The sequence below is a fragment of the Amphibalanus amphitrite genome, unplaced genomic scaffold (assembly GCF_019059575.1).
Source record: "Amphibalanus amphitrite isolate SeventyFive unplaced genomic scaffold, NRLGWU_Aamphi_draft 000096F_arrow, whole genome shotgun sequence".
Classification (NCBI taxonomy): Eukaryota; Metazoa; Arthropoda; class Thecostraca; order Balanomorpha; family Balanidae; genus Amphibalanus; species Amphibalanus amphitrite.
This window is the reverse complement of record NW_024881591.1, coordinates 241,239-252,239: the sequence shown is the minus strand read 5'-3', so window position 1 is coordinate 252,239 and position 11,001 is coordinate 241,239. Positions and strand designations below refer to the sequence as shown.

The following is an 11,001-nucleotide window of genomic DNA, read 5'->3' as shown; positions in this document are numbered from 1 at the left end:
GTTTGTTGCAAGCTTATATCTCCGTCCGTGATGTTGCAAAAGATGCCAATGGTGCTGAACAATTTACAAAATGATCCCCTCTAAATATTTGAAGACCACTGCATCGAAATTATCGCCAAATTAACGAGCTAGAGCCTCGTCAAATATGCAATGTAAACCGGGTTAATACCTTATCCCGATTTATCCATTATAGCTGCAGGTTAGTGAAGCTGCTCATTGGATGACAGCATTTTAGCTGCTTGTGTAATGATAGCCATTAACGGCGCATCAGTTTCGAAACTGAAAAAAATATTTATTTGCTTTGTAATTCACTGTGCATTAGACAAAGCATTAGAGATAGTGGGCGGGTGAAGTTAGGAGTGTTATTGTATGTTTTTTCGTCGCCCAGCCATTTAATCTCGTATTAAGTAATATCGATATTTTATTATTATTCGGGTAGTCTCGAGGGATGGGAACTGGGCGGGAATACAAACAGGAAACACTAACACCAAACGGTAAAGGTTTCAAGTTAGTTGTAAATTTCACTCCATTTCAATTTCTAATTTGTTGGTGAAGTGAGCATCAGGATGTCAATGTTTATTTTCACAATCGCATTTTAGTTGAGTTATCTTATTGATTTTGTTTTAATAACCCCAACTGCCCAATTTCCTCAAGGTACTTAATGACGCAAAATAAAATTTGTTTTCTCATAAAGCATTTTATTCGGATCAGTCGGGGAAACTATGGTAAAATCTGCTATTTTTAGCAGTCTGCTATTTTTAGCAGAAATCTGCTAAAAATGGGTACGCATGTGACGTCATCGTACCCAAATATAGCAGATTTGGGTACGGCCCCATACAAAAGCAGATCTGCACCCTAATTGAAGCAAATGTGCATCAAATGCCTGGCAGATTCATGATGAGAATAGTGCTGAGAGTGTTCTCTGCTATTTTTGTTCAGATCCGACTATTTTGAAATTCATTATTTAAAAATAGTCGGATCTGAACAAAAATATCAGAGGACATTCTCAGCACTATTCTAATCATGAATCTGCCAGGCATTTGATGCGCATTTGCTTCAATTAGGGTGCAGATCTGCTTTTGTCGGGGGCCGTACCCAAATCTGCTATATTTGGGTACGATGACGTCACATGCGTACCCATTTTTAGCAGATTTCTGCTAAAAATAGCAGACTGCTAAAAATAGCAGATTTTACCATAGTTTCCCCGACTGGGATATGCTGCCAGAAAACTACATGGTTGATGTATATATTAGCGTTTGGCATTGAATTGTGCAATATGATATTTGACTGGAATAACTTCTTATTACATCATGGACGATCTTACTTGCTTTGGTAATCATCCACCAGAACCCTTCCAATTCCAAAGTTCACAAATTGCAGCATGCATTCTGTGGTAAAATAACATTTTTGATTGTTGATAGTTGACAAGTTTTTGGAGAAGCATTATTTTTGTAAAATTTGTGAGAAAATTAGTAAGCTGACACAAGAGTGACATTTTAGAAGCATCATATACATGCTACATGCACACACTCATGTTAACAGCACTAACTAGGGTCACTCCATGAGGGTGATATAGCAGCTTTGCAGCTCAGTTCTGTACCATAGGTACAACTATTTACCAGTAAAACGCCTTTTGGGCGAAGAACGGGCGAGCGAGATAGTGAGCCCTGCACGTGCGGAAGGGCGAGAGGGTACTTCCAACGGGCTTGCTCAAAGCACCCTTCTAACCGGTCGCTAGCGGTGTACCAAATTTGAACGCAATCGGCCCAGCCGTTCCTGAGATCTGGAAGCGGCATTCTGCACGTGCGCACGTGCAAACGGGGTCTAAACTGACTTTTGCACGGCAGCCTACTAACCGGTCTCCAACCGTGTACCAAATTTGAGCGCAATCGGCCCAGCCGTTCTCGAGATCTGGAAGCGCCCCCTGCACGTGCGCACGTGCAGTAGCACCTTAACCGCAACACATGGGAATGCATTGCCTGGTGGGTGCCTACCTGTATGCCAAGTTTCAGCAAAATCGCCCCAGTAATTACCGAGTTATCAAAATGGGAACAAATTTGACACCTCTTATTGTTGTATTTTGCACGTGCACTGGGGGTGACCCACATGCATCGAGATTATCCTATTTTTGGTAGAAAGGATGCTGCTACCCTATAAAAATTACCGCAAGTCAATCGCCTAAGCGGCTGCTGAGATATGAGCCTCTCAAAATCACTACTTTTGCAAAACAGCTTGAACACCCTTGACTTTTCACGTGGCACGTGCCACGACGGTCACTGAGATGTATCAAAAGTAGTCAATTACGGGGTAGAAGGGATGGGGCTACCCAGCAAAAAAGACCGCAGACCAATCGGTCCAGCGGTTGCTGAGATATAAGCCTCTCAAAAGCGTTACAGGCCGGGCCGGGCCGGGCCGGGCCGCTCATACTGAGATTTTTCCCTTATATTGAAAAGACTCGCTTCGCTCGCTGCGCTCGCTCGCTCGTAATCAGAATATGCACATGCCCAGTGGTTTCACACTGAACTGGACTCTGGAGGATATCCACCATCCATCTGATCCATCCACTCCCAATCTGCATCTGACACGCTTCACTGATGATAATTATCCGAACCCCAAGGTGCCATACCTACACTGTCTTTTAAGTCAAGATATTTTCCAACCAATTTGACAAATTTTCATTGAGCAGACATCTTATCTTGTCCTTGCCTTTTTCAGGGAAACACACTGTCTGGCCATCATGTTTCTGCATCCAAGATCGTTTCCCGACGAGGACCCGTCGGATGAAGAGCGGCTGGGTCGCGGCGCCGACGGCCGCTCTCGGGGCAGTAGCGGTAGCTCGACCGACAGCAGCTTGGAGCGGAACGAGGTCAGCTGCCGGGAGCTCCAGAAACCGGGTGGGGACACTCACGACACTTTACTATTAGGGTTAGAAATACCGCGGTTTTCGATGCCTAATGAGATCGTGTAGCTCTGATGCTCACTAATTGCACATGAAGGCATCGTTTTTTATATGTTAAACCGCGAGTAGGTAGAACAAATCTTTTAAACGTCGAGCCGATAGGCGAAAGGTTTAAAAGATTTTTCTTCCTACGAGCGGTTTAATAATAGTATCCAGTACCGCAGATATTTTTCAGGTGGTTTAACCTTCCAGGCGGTGGGGGGGGGGCATTTTTTGCCCCCCCCTTTAGTTTTTTCGATTTATCTCGAGAACCGCAGCGCCGATCGTCACCAAACTTTCAGTACCCTCCCGGGAGTAGCTAGCGCACATGGTGACCAAAAATTGTTCCAAAGGCTATGATAGGTTGGCCGCTAATGACGTCAGAGTGACGTCATTTTTGCCATTTTCGACCCCAAAAAAAGGTTTCGCGGGAAGAGCTGTCAGGCCTACAGCTTTAGAGATACAGAAAAATGATTCAGACAAAAAAAGGTGTGAAATCAAGAGGGCTACAAAACTGCTATTTCGGTTTTTCGATTTTTTTTTTAATAGTTCTCAGCAAGTATATTGAAAGTTGTAAGTATGTAAGCTGTATGTAAGTTGTAAGGTGTAGTCATGTAGTGACATTTGGCGGCTCTGTCTTGTAACGGTCTGGTATTATGTCGTATCACATTGTTGTGTCACAGCAAATGGTTACAATTATTGTTAATAATTTTTGCTATATAGGGATGACCTGAGGGTATGTGAGGATTTGTCTGGATGGAAGCGGGTCAAAATGAAAAATGTGTGTAGATTTAAGCGAGTGCGCTTTATTTACTTGTGTTTTGAAAATGTGATTTCGAAAATGTTTATATTACTTGTATGCCGCTGACGAAGTGACAATAATACAGTCACGAAACTGTCCGGAAAAGCCGAGTACTTTGATTTTTTTTTTTATTTTGACCCCCAAAAACCAAAAAAATAGATTTTTTGAAAATAATAGCCGAAAAATCCAAAAAGTTTTTTGAATTTCGAAAAAACCGGAATATATGTGATAGTCCTTACCGCCTTCTATCTACATACCAAATTTGAGATCAATACCTCTTTTTTTGGCCAAGTTATAGCGAAAAAACTGTTCAAAATTGATGACGTCAAATTTTCAAACTCAATTTTTAGCAATTCTAGACCTCGTAGCGCAAAACGAAGACCACCATTAGACTCCCCGTGACGAGCTGCATCGAATCGATACCCATTTTATGCAAAAATATCAACTTTGAAATTTGACCTTTTTTGACCTGACCTTGACCTGACCTCCACCAGAAAGTGACCTAAACCGTACCTGATGGTCTTATAACCAATACCATTGAGTTGGAAATGAAAAACTGGCCATAAAACATGCATCGCACAACCTTAGTAAAGTTGGGTTCATGTGGTGACCCTTGGTGACCTTTGGTGACCTGACCTCTGACCTGGCCTGGTATGACCAGTGACCTCTAATAGCAACATATGTACTAGACAACTGACGCCTTATCGCTGATTTTCGACAAAATGCGTTTTACTCGGTGTTATAGCACTTTCCCTAGAAGCCCCGTGAACGGTGAAACATTTTATCTTTGACCTGACCTGTGACGTCATCGGTGACCCCGAGGTCAATGAAATTTGGTTTTCCTCGACAAATTTGACAGGGCTATCGAACGCCGTTTGAATTTTCCGGATCCGTCCAGTAGTTTCGGAGATACGAGGGGGGGGGGCAAAAAATGCCCCCCCCCCACCGCGCGGAAGGTGGCTGGTAGGCCCATCGCCTGCCGGGTTAAGGTAAAAATATTTTATATAAAAATACGACATATTTCAGACTAGACGAAATGTCTACTAAACGTTTAACAGTTTGTTAATCGTCTAGACGTTTAAGAAATCAATTAAATTACATCTGATAATTTTCTCTCTTTGCACGTGAAGCAATAGTAAACAGTAAACACTGTCTACGTCTACGGTGCGGGATAAAACACGTTTATCGTGTCATGTCCTGGTAGTTAATGATGTTAGGTCCCGAAATTTTTGGAATATCAAACATACAAAACACTGGCGATTTTTCATATACATTTTTGTGTTGTTACAGTTACATTGCTATCTCACTGACCAACCCTCTCTCTGTTGGGTCGTGCAGTTTCATTTCGGGATGACCACGGAGGAGGAGATTGACCAGGCGGTGGCCGAGTGCAAGCAGTCGATCCTGGCGTCTGCGCAGGGCTCGGACGAGCGGCGCGCCCTGGTGCGCCGGCTGGTGGAGCTGCGGCTGCGGCGGCTCGAGCTGCGCGACGGGCCCGAGCCGCCGCTGCCGGACGGCGAGCTGGAGGTGCGCGGCCACCGGCTGCAGCCGCAGCGCATCGGCCAGCGCCGGCTCTACTGCCACGGCTGTGCCGGCGTCATCGTGGTGGTGTTGCACCGCTGGTACCACTGCCTGGGTCAGTAGAATTGAGCTGGTACCACTGCCGGGGTCAGTAGAACCGCTGGTACCACTGCCTGGGTCAGTAGAGCTGAGCTGGTACCACTGCCTGGGTCAGTAGTGCTGAGCTGGTACCACTGTCGGGGCTAGTAGAACCGCTGGTACCACTGCCTGGGTCAGTAGAACCGCTGCCTGGATCCGTAGAACGGTACCTTTGCCGGGGTCAGTTGAAGTAGGGTACCACTGCCAGGGTCAGTAGAATGGTACCACTCTGCCGTAACTATAAAGGCAAAACCCATTATGTTCGGGTGACCTCTGACCTGAGGTCATGGCCTCTGACCCGACATAATGGTGTTTGTTTTTGCACGGCAGCACTGCCTGGATTAGTATAATGGGTATCACCAGAACTGGTACCTGGGTCAGTAAAACGGTTCCGACTTACATCAGTAAGCCGTCCCAGTAAGGTATATATGCGTAGTAAATAGCGTCGCAGTGTCAGTTTAAAAGTACCTACTGGAGCTCAAGCATTCTTCACAACACCGGTGCAGTGTTCGCTACAAACCATCCCCTGCGTTGCGTGGCTAACTTTCCGACATTGTCACATTGTTGCTCTGTGGCTGTGCCCCATCCGCTGTCCGACTTGTGTTTTTTCATGCCCTTCCCCCCCCCCCCTCCACCTGGCCTGACGCCCTGGGCGATTAGCCTCCTCTGTTCATCACGCTCTGACGCCGAGTCTGACGCTGGCCGGCAGGCTGCGGCATCGACCTGCACTCGAGCTGCCTGTCCGAGATCCACCGCAACTGCGCCGTGGAGCGCGTCAGGGACAACCCCACCTTCGAGATGCGCATCAAGCCGGAGCGCGGCCTGGGCGCGCAGTCGTTCCGCTGCGCCGACTGCGCGCGCGTCATCATGATCGGTCAGTGAGACCGCGGCGCGGAGGACATCGGCAGGATGGTGGGATGGGTGGTTACTGCTTGTTGACTGGTTTTGTGATGACTTTCTTCTAGAGCGTGGATGTGCGGAGTGACGTTGTTGTCTTGCCCTTTGAAGTCAGTAATTACGAATCAGTGATCGAATGCGTCCTATTTGGTTTCATAGGTGGTGACATCGGTGGCCAACTTTGTTGGCATTTAGCGTATGCTGTTCTCGGTAGCGTCTCCTACTGATCAACTGCGACCTCTACTTATCTGCCTGACCTACCCTGCCATCTGCATTGCGCAGTCCCGGAGCCGAATCCGCCGGGTTTTCCGGCCGGCACGGAGGTGCTGCACGCGCGGATCTGCGACTACACGGGCCTCTACTACTGTTCGCTGTGTCACTGGAACGACCTGGCCGTCACCCCGGCGCGGATCGTCCACAACTGGCGCTTTGACAAACACCCGGTGAGCGGCGCCGGTCGGTGACCGCGGGAACACCCCAAGGGAGTGCTGAAAGGGAGCTGTGGGTACGATGGATGAGAGAAATGCGCCTTTCACGGAAAGAACTCCAGTGTCCTATTAGAGGCACCTCTAGGGTCTTGTTCGTCTAAACGTGGTTGTAACGAAGTGCGATATAGTCTGCATCTGCATATTAACTGATGTACCGATTCCTTGTAGATTTGTTTCAAGGAATCGGTACATCAGCTGATGTGGAGGGGGAGGACTGGATAAAATACCCTCTCATCTTATACCTAGTGAACATCTACTAGCTTGTTTACCAACAGCTTCTTCAGTGTCCACCGTACTCTCTGTGAAGTAAACCAATATTTTCCATCTAGCCATCCGTTGTTGTTCAGTTTCGTTTATTCTGTCCGCCCAGGTGTCGTGTGGCAGCCGGGAGTTCCTGGAGGCCATCTGTAATAAGCCCATCATTAACCTGGAGGAGTGCAACCCTCGGCTCTTCAGCTTCCTGGAGGAGCTGCGACACATCAAAGTGGGTGCATTGTGGTGCTGGCTACACAGACTTCTAAGGTCTTAATCGTTCAATGCTTTCACATCATACGAGTATATCGAAACAGGCGTCGGTCATCGACCAAAGTAGTTATTTGTTCTTCCTGAATTATGAGCTTCGGATATGTCCCTGTGACTTTTCTTTTGATTTGGAATATTTTCAATTACTTGGATTTCGTGTTAGTGAAAATTGTCTTTTATCGCTACATCATCATCAGCACTGCCTCCAAAACCAAAGCAATCGAACTGAAGCATCGGTTATCTGTGTCGCTCGATTATTATCATTCCCAGTCCTATCCGCCTGCCTCTGACGCCCATCTCCGTGACCCCACCACAGAAGCTGCGGGAAGAGGTGCTGCTGATGAAGCAGTACTTTATGTCGTGTCGCGCCGCGCAGCAGGCCCGCATTCTGCGCGCGTTCGGCGAGCGTCAGTACTTTGTGGAGACGTCCTACCTGTACAGCCTGCGGGACCTGTGCGAGGTGCCCACCGGCGAGCTGCTGGAGTTCCTGCTCGCGGTGCACGCCAAGTTCGCCCGACACATCCGAGAAGAGTGCGAGGTCAGTGTTTAATGTCTGGGAACCGGAGCGGGAAATAAGGGCTCTCCGTCGTTCGATGAAACGTTCTTTTGCGCCTTTGTTAAGCGGTAAATGATGGCTTTTTACGAGATTTCTTGCATGTTGTGAAAATAATCCCTTTCTAAATAAAAGTACTGTTGAATCAGCAAATATATCTGCTGTTCGATAAAGCTCCGTTCACTTCGTTCTTAAGTGTATGTGCTAAAGAAGGGAATGTCGGAGTGTTCACCCGACTATACTTGCCTCTGCTTTTTCGATTATTGAGCCACGACGTCTGCTCGTTCCAGACACTAACCCCCTCCGCTCCCCCAGGCGTGTCGCGGCAAGGGTCACATCTGTGAGGTGTGCAGCTCCAGCGAGGTTCTGTTCGCGTTCGACGCGCTGGTGGTGCCGTGCCCGCGCTGCCGCCGGGTGATGCACCAGCACTGCTACGTGCGCCGGGACGGCCGCTGCCCGCGCTGCGCCCGGCTCGACGCCCGCCGGCTGAGCGAGACGGACGGCGAGCGGCCGGACGGCGAGCGGGCGGGCGCCGGGGCCGCGGCGGCGGCGGCGGGCGCGCCGGAACCAGACGGGGCGGACGGGGGAACGGAGAGAGCGGCCGGAGGAGCGGAGAGAGCGGCCGGAGGGACGACTGCGGTGAAAACATGGGCAGAAGCGCTGGAGGAGAGCCGCGGTGCCGTCAGAAAACAGAGAGTGCAGGGGGACGAGCGGGGCGGTCTGCGGCGGCAGGGAGCCGAGGAGGCCCCGGAGCGGGGCACTGCGGGAGGACAGAGTGGGCCGCGGGGCACTGCGGGGGCGCCGCCGCTGCCGAGAGGACACCGGTAGGGGTGCGTGGGCGGACGGAGCGCCGTCGCCGTGTGGAGGACGAGTCGGTTTGCTTGATGGTGAGTGGGCAGTGTTTGTCGATCAGCTGTGGAGGAACTCGATGGCTGATGCTGGCTGTGGTGAAAGGGTTCGATATAATGTATTGGCTGTGTGGTTTGGAGTGGTCCCGGCCTGTGTTCAGTGGGTGGACATTGGCTGTGTTAATCCATGATTTGTACTCGCGAGCCAGTCAGTTATTCTTACCTTGTGATATTTAGGGATGCCTTGTTGCATTGGTGTATGTGATGCTAGTCTTTTTCGAATAAGGGTTCAAATAAGAGTATTAAGCAAATTAGAGGTATCATGTGCTGCTCTAAGCATGCGTTGGAGATCCTCTCATTTGTAGCCAATCTCTGTCTTGTGCTATTGTAAAACTGATTATGAACAGAGCATGTTAATCATTTATTATTTTTTAATTCAAGTGATTGCATAATAAGCTCTTAGTCTCAATAAAATATTTATATACCAATTGCCCAGTTCTGTTTTTCCTTGTCAATTTCAGTTTTAAATGTACTCCCCCTTCACTTAATCACCTAAATCACTCAATTGAAAGCACGTCACTTTACTTTAAAGTGAAAGCATGTCATCATGAATGCCAAGACATACAGGTTGGTGTTAAGTTCTGGTGTCTATACAGAAACTGGAAATTAACAATATATAAAGCTCCTCAGGCTGGTACTAGATAGCTCAGTTGATAGTGTGACTGATCCTAACATGCATAAAAAGTGTCTGGACTCCTGCAGAGCAAAAATGACCATGGTTATATCAGACTAATCAATCTATCACCATTCATCATGCAACTAGCTGATCTGCTGATTGGGTATCCCTTCCCAGAAATGCAGAAGACAAATGAACCATTCCACTTGAGATAAAAGACAACACACAAATAATTAATGTATTGATGAAATGAATGTTCAGTTGGTGGTCAGCTGGACAATTCATACACAACTGATGCAGGTTACATCTGAATTCTGATCTATATTCCAGTTCCAGTGTCTTTACTTCAGAACATTATTCAAACTTATGATTCTTCATTGTGAATTCAAAGTTGGTAGTCCTTTTATTCCAAATAAGCAGCTTGACTTTCTCCAGTTATAACTTCACACTGGTGTTTCAGAAGCTGCAGATGTTCTGGCGTGCGGCAATAAGTAGTTCGCACTGCATATTAAAATGTTGCTGAGTCACTCCATCTTGCTGTTGCTCTGCTTCTCCAGCTCATTTCTCAACTGGACGCTGAAGTCATCTTCAACATCATCATCATCCCAGTTGTCCTCCCAGACATTGACATCAGTTTCATCCTCAGCTTTACCGGTCCAGTCCTCAGCAGGGAACTCCTCAAATTCGTCATCTTCCTCAAGGAGTCCAAGATCGACTTTCGGTTTCGCGTCAGAGCTCATCTCTTAGTTTGGTGAGGTTGATACCTATTCAGTAGGTTACAGGAAAATTCAAGATACTTCACGATCTTACAGCTTTGATCCAACCGACCCAATGCACGTGGATAGTTCAATTCCCAATAAACTCAAACTCAAGGCCTCAAACTATTGAGAAGAGAGCTTGGAAGAGAGACACGAGCAAGTCGCCTAGGCACTGAACTCTATAATGGTCTGTCCATAGCAGGGTATATTGAGTGAAGGGTAGGACGAACTTTGGTAGGAATTTCTAGTATAACCACTAGAAAACCTACTATATGTGGTCGGGACTAGCAAAAAGTTAGTTCAAACTAGAATATGGTAGCGCTTATGGTTGGCAGTCGTGACGCGCACGTGACATTCATTTCTTAAATTTCTTAAATAACAGGTTTTAGGGGCCGATTAATGGGCAGATACATTCAATTAGCTATTAATAATTGATTATGCAAACATTCAAGCATCTACATCATTCAATTCTAGCCAAAATCACGCGGCGCTCCCAGGATTCGAACTCACGACCCTCGGATCCGTAGCCCGATACGCTATCGAATGCGCTACCGAGGACCGCGCGCCGATGATCGGAGAGGCGGATCGCGGGTGCTGGCGTGCAGAGAAATCTTTACCCTGTACGCCGTAGAAGATCGGCTGGGTTTCGTGAAAAATGGTAGAGGAATTGTCGAAAGAAAATTCATCGATCTATCATTTGAGACTAAGAACCATTGATTTCTTCAAAGGTTGACCGAGATATCGCTCGCCGAAAACAGGCCATTTAACATGTAAACCCTATGGGCTGGTAGGAAATGTACGCCGTGGAGCAGCAGTGCTACCAACTAACTTCGGCGGGGGCCGTGTCCATAGGCCCGCGT

The 11,001-nt window shown here is 47.7% G+C and overlaps 1 protein-coding gene across 1 annotated transcript; it reads left to right on the top strand.

Moving 5' to 3' along the window:
• The first annotated feature begins 361 nt into the window (after positions 1 to 361).
• LOC122380322 (differentially expressed in FDCP 8 homolog) lies at positions 362 to 9,197 on the top strand. Its single transcript, XM_043363376.1, has 8 exons — positions 362 to 407; positions 2,716 to 2,866; positions 5,079 to 5,376; positions 6,109 to 6,273; positions 6,579 to 6,739; positions 7,155 to 7,268; positions 7,623 to 7,844; positions 8,175 to 9,197. The coding sequence occupies exons 2-8, from the start codon at positions 2,738 to 2,740 to the stop codon at positions 8,685 to 8,687; spliced, it is 1,602 nt and encodes a 533-aa protein (XP_043219311.1). The 5' UTR covers positions 362 to 407; positions 2,716 to 2,737; the 3' UTR covers positions 8,688 to 9,197.
• The last annotated feature ends 1,804 nt before the right edge of the window (positions 9,198 to 11,001 follow it).

Bases quoted from the DNA above. Each gene is read 5' to 3' on its own strand.
- LOC122380322 (XM_043363376.1), top strand. From the start codon at position 2,738: ATGTTTCTGCATCCAAGATCGTTTCCCGACGAGGACCCGTCGGATGAA. The intron at 6,274-6,578 runs GTCAGTGAGACC...TGCATTGCGCAG, and splicing joins CGCGCGCGTCATCATGATCG to TCCCGGAGCCGAATCCGCCG. The intron at 7,269-7,622 runs GTGGGTGCATTG...ACCCCACCACAG, and splicing joins AGGAGCTGCGACACATCAAA to AAGCTGCGGGAAGAGGTGCT.